This window comes from Falco naumanni, chromosome 3 (genome assembly GCF_017639655.2).
Source record: "Falco naumanni isolate bFalNau1 chromosome 3, bFalNau1.pat, whole genome shotgun sequence".
NCBI lineage: Eukaryota > Metazoa > Chordata > Aves > Falconiformes > Falconidae > Falco > Falco naumanni.
In genome coordinates, this window is record NC_054056.1 from 5942524 (window position 1) to 5952832 (window position 10309).

Below are 10309 nucleotides of genomic sequence, written 5' to 3' on the forward strand. Positions count from 1 at the left end.
AAGAATTTGGCGTGTTCTCACCAGGAATATCAGTGAACTTTGTATTTAATGTTACATTATTTTTTTAACTCCTTCCAGCTTTCTATAAGCAGAGGGGCAGTTGATGATTGTACAGAACCAGTGATTACTAAATGCAACTTGGAAATAATTTTTTTAAAAATTAATTCCTTCATACTAGGAATAGTGATGAGTCCTGGAGATTGATTATGTAGTTTTTGGAAATTATGGTAGAATACTGAATACTTTTAAAAATAATTAGATTACACAGCACAAGCGTGAGAAATGTGTTCAAGCTTTCTCTAAACTGTTGGCTTTCTTCTTCAGCTGGCAAGCAGTTGCAAAATGTGGACACTGCCTTTAGCAGACTGAACTGTTTTGTCTTTTTAGTGTGGCAAGACTCCAGTTTTTTTCTTAAAAGATTTGGAGCCTGTGATATTCTGGGAGAGCTGATATTAATTTAAATGAAAAAAAAAATCTCCAGTGAACAGAGGATGGACAAGAGTATTTAATTTGTTACGTGTTTGGTCCCTAACTATATTTTTGTTCACAGAACTGTGATGAGTCCCCTTGGCAGCACTGCTGTGCTAAAGGGAGCTTGCTCCTGTGACCCTGGGCTGTTTCAGACCCTCTGTGCTTGAAACAAATGCCTGATTCAGAAAGCAGAAACATGCTTTGGTATTCCTCTGAAAAGTGATTGAAAAGTGCTGGGCTTAAAAAAATCTTAAATAGAAGTCTGTGATACTACACTTAAAAACTGAGTCTGAAATGGATAAATTGGTAAATACGTAATGTAGAATATTTTTATTTTTAAAAAGGGCCTTTTTGTGCTAGTTATTACATTGATGAACATCATTCTGCTAAATGTGCTGTAGATCTATTCCTTTCTACTTTTTAGGTACCTAAAACTTTCACCAAAGCATCCAGAGTCAAACACTGCTGGAATGGATATATTTGCCAAATTTTCTGCATTTATCAAAAATTCTAGACCAGAAGCTAATGAAGGTGAGTTGCTTGGGGGCTGATAGCTGTGCACACGTTGTTTCATTATTTTGTGTTTTTCAGAGCAGCTTTACCATGAAGTGTCTCCCTGGCAAATTTTGCTGCCTGTTGATGGACACTTGAGGAAGTGTCATGAATTAGACCTGTGGTTTAAAGTTAGTGGTCAGAGACAAAGATTTCAACGCTTCCCAAGAGAACTTCAGTTAGCGTTCAGTTTCTGATATGGGAGATAGCCAGCATAACAAACATGCAGGCTAATAATTGTGTCATAGTTCTGTTTCCACATCTTTTCATACCCCTTTCTCAGCTCTTGTCTCAGATAATTTTGGGACAGGGTCTGTATTTTCTGTGCTTGTTAGAAGAGCACTGGCCGTTGCAGAATTCCAACTAGTGTATCTGTGCTTTATTTAGCGTATGTCCCATGTTTCACACTCAAGTCTCAGTCCTTTGATCTTCCTAGCTACATACATGTTATTTATCACCTGAGATCCCACTCTGGGGTTGTGTTGGAAGGGCAGGAGCCTAAATGGTTCTCTTGTGAAAAAAAATATGCTAAATTTACTAAAATCCTTTTTAGTAGGGTATGCATGGTTTGTAAATATTCCTGGCATTGAAACTTATGCAACAGCCACTCAAAACTCTTGAACTAAGTAGAAATTATTTTAATGTCCAGAGCCAAATCCCACGCAGAATTTGTGTCATGCCCCAGCAGTTGAGTTTCCATGCATTTGCTGCGAGGCCTTTCTGCACATTTGATTATTTGACCTTTCTAGGACTGAGGGCTCCCATTCAGAACCCTGACATAAGCTTAGTTCATGTCACTTTCTTTAAAGGATTAAGACCTTTCTGTGTGGAGACCACATAGTAGATGGATGTTGGGACATCAAGGAGAGAGAAAGGATGCACAATTAGACTTTGAAATAGTTGAGTACAAACCTTTTGTCCTCAGTGTACTTGCAGGGCAAACTTAAGTCAGGGAATCGAATGTCTTTCTGCTGTATTTCAAATGGGGAGATGCAAAATACTTGTAAAAATTCGAGAAATGCTTTTGCCATTTTGTGGGGTGTGCTGCCCTCTGCCGCTGTATTCCATAAACCTCCTTGGTAGTCCGCCTGTTTAGTTGTGGCTGTTAGCTGAGCATGTGACATTAAACAGATTATGTTTAAATTAATATAAACCCTAGCATAGCTTAATTCTAATTAGTTTAAGCCAGTTAGGAATGGTCTTAAGAAACTGACATAAGCCACTTTTAAAACCAAAAATAAACACTTGTGGACAGTCTTAGAGTATATTAAATTAGTGCAAACTCATGTATAAACCAGATTTTAAATGACTTGCGTCTGTGTGATACTTAAAGGGATTCTAGTTCAGTTTCAGTGTTACTAGTGTCCATGAAGGCAGCTCCAGCAGTAGTGTTGCCACAAAAATTATACAAGGGTTAAAAATCCTTCAGTATATGGTCTGTTCTGGGCCGTACAGTGATGCGGATTTTTTAATATTTTTTTCCAGATCTGTTACTAATATCTAATTGTAATTGTACACTAATATGTAATTGGCTCTGAAAGTTGTGTGCTGTGGTTTGGCTTTCTTTTTGGTTCTTAAAAGTGTTCCTTCCTCTGTAGCCTTAGAACGTGGCCTCTTGAAAACCCTCCAGAAACTGGACGAGTATCTGAACTCTCCTCTTCCCGATGAGATAGATGAAAATAGCATGGAGGATATTACAGTTTCTACCCGCAAGTTTCTGGATGGCAATGAGATGACGTTAGCAGACTGCAACCTGCTACCCAAACTACACATTGTCAAGGTAAATGCCTAGTATATCGCATAACATGTGATAATGAAGGACAAAATGTTTATGGTTTATGACATTCTGGAGTCCAGCTAATTTCAGCTGTTTGTAAGCTGACATGTAAATTTAACAACAGTATTAACAGTCCATGAAATGACAGAAGATTTGGGTAGTTCACAAGGGCTTTAGTTTGGGGATAGAGCAGCTGAGTTCAGTGAAGGTGTGAACCAGTGGACAAGTTGGGCAGCAGATGATAAAATGGCACAAGCCAAAACCCCTTTTATTGCACTGACGAATGTGGTCACAGGAAGTTGCAAAGCTTAAAAGAATGAGGGCGAAGAAGGAAAGTGAAAATCGTGTGACCAGGAAATGTTTGAAGCAGATGTCTTCTCACATCTGTCTGTTAATGACAAAGTAAATGACACAACATGAAATACAGAGATTGCATTATTTTTTTTCTTTAAAAAAAAGTAGTCTGAAGTCTAGAAAGAGGTAGCCACCTAGAATAGCTACAGGAGTGATGTGCCTATATAATCGTGGTTTGATTTCTTTTCACTGTCTCCGATGATCTTTGTCAGTTTTGTACTGCAGATGGAGCCACAGATTAAGTTTCTGCCTGGGTGCAGAAGTAATTAGTTTGGTGAGGACAGTAATACAAATGAAGCAAGGCAGTGTGCTGCCAGGTCTGGGATATCCCAGAGGGGCAGGCAACTACTGACTTTAGAAGTGACTCTTGAGTGTACGTGTTGGAAGGATAACTTAGCGGGAGCGTGACAAGGACTGGAAAAGTGGTTTAAGCTGATTAATGTAAATTCATAATATATTTCTTTTTTTCTAGGTGGTGGCCAAAAAGTACCGCAACTTTGAGATTCCCAAGGAAATGACAGGGATTTGGAGATACCTGACAAATGCTTATAGCAGGGATGAATTCACCAATACCTGTCCTGGAGACAAAGAAATTGAAATTGCTTACAGCGATGTAGCCAAGAGACTCACCAAGTAAACACCTGCAAAAGAGATGACTTCTTGCATATTCCATAACAATGCTTCTAACAGACTGCTCTTTTCATATAAGATAGCAATTTTTTTTGCATGAACTTGCAGTTATTCAAAGTTATGGTGGATAGACCAGGTACAGTAATTACCTAAAGTTTTCAGACTTAATTATAGGCTTGTTTTTCCTTACCTCCTTTCACAGCAAGTTTGAATATCATTAATGCAGTTATGTTAATATTGCACTGGGGTAACCCTTCAGTATGAAGGGTTATCTTGCCCCTACTGCTTTCCTTTGCAAACATTTGGTCCCTGTCTACGAATTGGTTTAGGATGCTGTCTTGCTATATGGTACAAGGAATATTTATGTATTTTGGAATTTATTGCTTTTCCAGAAGATCTGTAGACAATTGTCATATCCATGACACGTTGAACTGTACCTGCTTGTCTATCCTATTTACATATAGAAGGGAACTTATTATCCAAAAGAGCCATTTGCAGAATGTTTGGCAATGTTTTTTTTTAAAAAAATACTCTCTTGGATTTGAAATCACAGTAATGGTTGAGAATGGACTCAAATGTAAAGCTTGGATTTGAATGACCTCAGACATCAGGAGAGTTTGAATCTAGGCTTTAGTACTATAGCAGGCAGCTTGCAGTTCAGAGTTAGTGTTTAGTTGTGTCTTCAAGAGCTTGATGAGATTAAGAAAAACAACCAATTTAAAAAAAAATTGGCAATCTATGTTTGTCCCCAGTTCTGAGTTGCAGCAGATGAATAATTGTCAGGATGCCCTTTACCATCATGAAATCAGAAGAACTGGATGCTTGCCATCTGTTCACCTTAAAAATTGCAAGTGGCTTCCTTTTTGGTAGTTAAGAGCCTTTATTTTGTATAGGTCTTTCCGGTGATATTTACTTACAGAATCCGTGCTGTCATAAAGTACATGTAAACATTAGTGTCCTAGTTGATAAATAGCTACTGTATATGGTGAATAGCAGTGCAATGATTAGTGATGCAAGACTGAACGCTGATAGCAATTGAAGTGGGAGTCTTTCTGGGAACTTTTTTAAGCTGTTTCTTTCCTGAAGAAAGCTAAAGTGACCTTCAAAGATAACATTTGCCTTAAATTATAGTATGCATTTTTTCCTGAAAGGAAATCTATTAATTACCGTTGTAAAGAAATGGTGTGTGAAATCCAGTCTTTTATGTTGAATTTTTCCTAATTGCTTGTCTGTGCACCTGGAATTTTGCATAATCGTAATCATTGCACTACTATCATCTTTTTACAGCAACACTGAGGAATAGCACTACAATCTTTTTAAAAGCAATTTTCAAATATTTCTAAACCAGGGAATAGTTTTCTTGTTTAAAATCATTGATTTTGATGCATGAAATAAACTACTAGGTTATTTTTAAAAGACCATCATAAACAACTCCAAAGAATGCTAGACCTTATATGCCTATTTTTTTGTAAAGATACTTTTATATTTAACTGATTTTAGAAGCTGGAAAGTGCTATTCCTGGTAGGTTGTTCTTGGAATATTTAACATTCTGCAATAACATGGAAATGCTCACGTAAACACTTTTATACACTAATTAATTTTTTTTGTAAGCACTGGCTTTATGAAAACCAGCCTGACTTTTCTAAGCATCCTGCTTTTGCTACTTTATATACCCGTGAAGTTAGTTTGACATAGAAGAGGTACAGTACAAGATCCATATTTGTATAACATGGCTTGTGGTGCCTTGTCTTGCCTTCCTAGAGCTAGAATTCCAATATAAAGGCAGTTAGCAATCCTGTTACGTGTCTTTTGAAGACAACCATAGATACACTTAGACCCTATTATGATTTATTACAGGGGTGGTAGGGCACAGAAAGAAAATTCTGCAGAGCGACCTGGTTAGGAAAAACTTAACTGTAGCTTTTTAATAATTACTGTATTCTAATGTCACGTTCTCATCCTGAATAAAGTTTCTCAGCCATAATAATCCTCTGTAGGGGTTCAGTCTTTGCTGCAACGTGACATCTAGAAGAAGGAACAACTTCTGCTTTTTTTGTTAGATAACAGCATTTTTAATGACACAAAGTGAAAAACTCCAGCCCTCATTGCTTTGGTGCTCTTTGCCATTGTACAGTTAACCTTTTTTTTTTTCTTAAAAAAAAAAAAAAGGAAGCAATGTGATTGTGGGCGTATCTTTAAGTTTTTAATTCTACTTTAAAACCTAGATCAGGATGGCCCTTGGAAGTTGTCTGAGGTTGTGATAATTGCGCCTCATTCCTTTTAAAAGCAAATTAGCCATTGCGTGCACACTTTAGTACACCAGGTGATTATGTGCATGTGAGCATGAAAACACTTTCATGCAGTTTTCTAGTGTGTGCGCTGCCTGCATATCAATGCACACAAACACTTAACTTGTTAAAATACCAGGCTTGTTGTCTTTTATAGATAATATATTCTCTCTACTTTTTAGGCAATCTTCAAACAATTGTAATACATTATATTCAGCATTAAGTATTTTAATGATTGTGTCTGAAAGCTTGTAAACAAAGTTAAAGCTCTCGCTGGAACTAATGTATTTCTTATCTCAGTACGATGGAGTATTGAGCGTCGGAGGCTTTCCCTTATGGGTGTAATTCAAATGAGGACCAGGTTAGCAATTTCTGAGGCGGTTACCATATGATAGCTGTTAACTGTCCTGTGTGAAAGGAGTTGGTATCTTTTAGGCTTCCTATAGCACAGTTCTGTTGTGTTGTGGGAGAAGCTGGCCAGCCTCTTGCTGGCTTCAGCAGGGGCCAGGAATCTAATGGAGAACGAGCGGCTTTCACCTCTGTAGGTGATCCCTTCAGAGCAGCAGAGTCGAGCTAGGGTGGTGTGTAAAAGGCTTAGCGTCTGGTGTGGGTAGAGCACTTTCATCTGGCCCCAATCACCAGCGTTACGTTAATTAAAAAAGCCCTTTCATAACTATGTAAATTTTTGACTTCTGTCAACTTGTTTACAATCTGATCTTTAAATGCATTTTTAATTTCATCAAACAGCAATTAATCTACCCCCTGTTTAAATTTAAAATGATGCTTCTAGCCCCTTCTACAATTTAAAAACAGCAGTTACCCTTTCAAGTAGGCATTCCAGTTTGCAAGTTGGTTGCATGTATTAGCATGCTGAATAACTTACTTTATTCTCAAGCTGAAATATGCTTAAATTCCCATTAAAACAGGTGACTTGTGTATTTCCTGAACATAAAGGGAAAACCCATCATCTTCACCCAGTTTTTGTGTGGGAGAAGAGATTATAGTATATGCATGATTATTTTTTTTTCCCTCCTTAACAAAGCTTTCCTTCTTGATGAGATTCCTTACACATAAGAGCTGCCTGTTGAACAAGAGGCATGTGAACTCCTGAAACAATTTCATGCACTCCAGAGCTTTCCCGTCCGTCTACTGTTTGCTGCTGGTCTGTGTAAATATCCCACACGGACAGTCACAGCCGTGTAGCTTGTACGTTTGCATTTTCCCATAAAATTGGTGTTTTTTCCGCAATGGGCATGTCTAAACTGATTGAGAGTTGCATGCAGTTCCATGATAAGAAGAGAGATGTAATCAAGTTTTTATGCTAAAATAGCAAATTAGCATTTCGTATCAAAGGAACACAGACATGAATAAATTGAAGATGCTTGAGCCAAACCCACTGATGCCTATCTCAATGTAGAACAAAAAGTGGTGAAGTACAGTCAACTTTTTTTTACTCTTTGCCACTCAGAGTACTATCTGAATACATCCAATTAATATTTTCAGAAGAAGGCTTTATCCCAAGTGAAAAATATTTAATCTGCCTCAGAACCTGTGCCACCAACATTTTGTTTCTGGAGGGGGTGGGGGGGGATGGGAGAATAGTGGAGCAGAACAGGATATCGAAACTCCCATGACAGGACATCAAGAATTGGAGCGTTGTTTGCAGAAATACTTGAAGAGTTCATACAATTTATTGTAGTTTGCTTATGTCTTTCACTCTCTGGAACATCTTTTACAGATATACCAGTATACTGCTGGCAGCTATTGTTAAAAATAAAATTATATTTTCACTACCAAGCAGATCTTTCTCTTATTTCTGAAGACTACAGTTCTCTCATGTGTAAGTTACGACTCGAATGTGGTGTGCTAAACTACAGAACAAAACTTCTTAGTAGTAATTATATTTTCAATTTTTGGCCTTTGTTTTTTTCAGTGGTGTCATGATTTGAGGCAAATACATGTTGTTTCTAGTAATACAGCAAACTGTTGTGCCCCTGAAAGTTAAGAACGAGTTGAGAAATAATGACTTCTCCTACAGAAATTATGAAAAGTGGTTTTTTTTTCAGATTTTAAGTGGAAACTCTTAAGAACATTAATTTTGGTAGCTGGTTTTTTCTGTGGAATACTAGGTTTTCGGAGTTTAACTGTGAAAATTGATTAAAAAGACATCAGAAAAATTCTCATGTTTGGTTCAACTTGTTTCCACCCAGGTAATCCACTCAATCGCCATTTCAAGAGTCAAGACTGAATTGGTCCCATCTCCAGGTTTTAGGGATTTCAGACTCGGCGCCTTTATTCTGAGTTTCAGCCGCGTTTCCCTACTGTCTTTTGCTTTCAAATATGTCTCAACTAGCCATGGTAAACACCATACACCCTTGCTTTTAATATGAGTATGTTAACTAGGTACTAGGTCTTCAGAGCAAAGACCACCAGCCACTAGTGGAAGTTTTCTTTAAAACTTCCTAAGCATTATCATGTCAATCTCTTGTCTGTCTTAGGAGTGTTTGAGGTGTATCTGGGGTCTGACTTTTGTTTTTGAAAGGAAATTTGTGGAATCCAGAAGACATTCCTGGAGCTTGTAATCAGGGATGCCATCGTCTGAGTTTGAGAATGTGCAGGAAAGTAACAGACGTGCTTGTGGTAGTAGAAATCCAGCAATTAAGCTCTTGGTAAGCGTACATACTTGCAGCAGTATATTATTTTATTGACTGCGAGGCTTGTGATCGGAGGTGGGTTTTGCAATAAGATTTGCAGTCAGTTTGTATGAGTGTGTGGTCACATACTTCCATGAAATGCAACGGGGTAGACCAGAAGGTAACGTAACACGCTCTTCAGGTGAAGAGCATGCTGAGAGGGAGTAGTCTTGAGCTGTGAAGATGATGCTTGTCCTGCCTGGCAAAGGCAATAGTCTTAGGGTATGCGAGAAGTATTTTATATAATGGCAATTTGCTGCAACAGCTGCTTTTGACTAGGTAATCACTTTTATATTTTTTGCTAGATCATGTTTTTAAGACATCTCAAGTGACTTCCAAGTCTGGTGTGGAAGTTTCCTCCTGAAAGTCCTAGTGAGAAACAGCTGGATTTTGACTTCAGTGAAAGTTACGGAACCCCCTCCCAAACAGTTCCGTTGAGCTGCTGACTGTGAGCAATGGAAAGAATGTAAGAGCTTGAGGGAAGCTAGGTGAGGCTGAACGTTTCGTACTTGTTTCTGACCTCTGCCATTCACCCTGTTCTCAGGGACAGCGCTGATCCAAATAATTTTGAGCTTGGCTTGATTCCAGGTTTCATAGTTTTGGCTTACCTCTCCAAAAATGTTGCCACATTCCCAAGGAAAACTGATCTAGATACTTGTAATGAACTTCAGTGGTTTAGGATCTGGACCACCTAAACTCTGATAAGTAGTAATTATGAAAATAGTTGATACCTGTTCACCTCAGCTGTAAGGACTGCGAGCAGCGCAGTGTGAGAATTGCAGTGACTACTGTGAAGTGTTGTGCCACCCTTCTCCCTCCTCCCAAATCAAAAGCTTTAGCTAGATCACAATTATATTTAAGGGATCATTTTCCTTTTGTTTGTACTCTACCCTCTGCCCTGTTCTCAGCGTAATGATACATTGCAAATTGCTGTCAGGCTCTGGTACCAAGGGGGGGGGAGGGCGGCGGCGGCGATTTAGTGATGCTGAGTGGCTGATTCACCTTGAGATGCGTTTTTAGAGTGGCAGTAGGTTTGAAGTGTCGGCACTGTGTTTGGAAATACCGTCTTAGATCCTTAGATACTTACCAACTTGTTTTTGTGATGTTTCACTAAGAAGATCCTAGAAATTAACTAGCATTTTGTTAGCATAGTTCCATATTTTACATAGGGTATTACACACATTTCAGAAGATTGATCTGATTTCTTTTGATTCATTCCTTTAGCAATTGGTACACTTTATCAGAGAGCTCCAGTTTTCTTATTGCAAAGAGGCTAAAACATACTATTTGCCAAAAGCTTCAGTAGTGTTAATTGTGCTGTGGAAATTCCAGAAACTATTTTCTAATTGCTTCCTCAACTCAGTTTTCATATAAACAGCAGCAAAATACGGTAGCTAAAAGGGTGAGGAGACCCTGGAAGTATCGCTGAGTACTCACTGGTGTAGGAATAAATCAATTTGTCAGAGAGTAGCTGAGATTTTTATGGAAGGAAAAAGAAACCTGGACAAACCTTTGTATTCAGTGGGATAGAAAAGGAACTCAT

At 38.2% G+C, this 10309-nt stretch overlaps 1 protein-coding gene across 2 annotated transcripts in view; it reads left to right on the forward strand.

Annotated features, from left to right (window-relative positions):
• The window catches only part of CLIC4 (chloride intracellular channel 4), a 33186-nt gene extending 25316 nt beyond the window's left edge, over positions 1-7870 (forward strand). For both annotated transcript variants that reach the window (XM_040587884.1, XM_040587885.1), the window contains 3 exons: positions 896-1002; positions 2622-2803; positions 3627-7870. In XM_040587884.1, the coding sequence (XP_040443818.1) occupies positions 896-1002; positions 2622-2803; positions 3627-3791 (454 nt within the window). In that variant the 3' untranslated portion in view covers positions 3792-7870. The remainder of the gene's footprint in view (positions 1-895; positions 1003-2621; positions 2804-3626) is intronic.
• The last annotated feature ends 2439 nt before the right edge of the window (positions 7871-10309 follow it).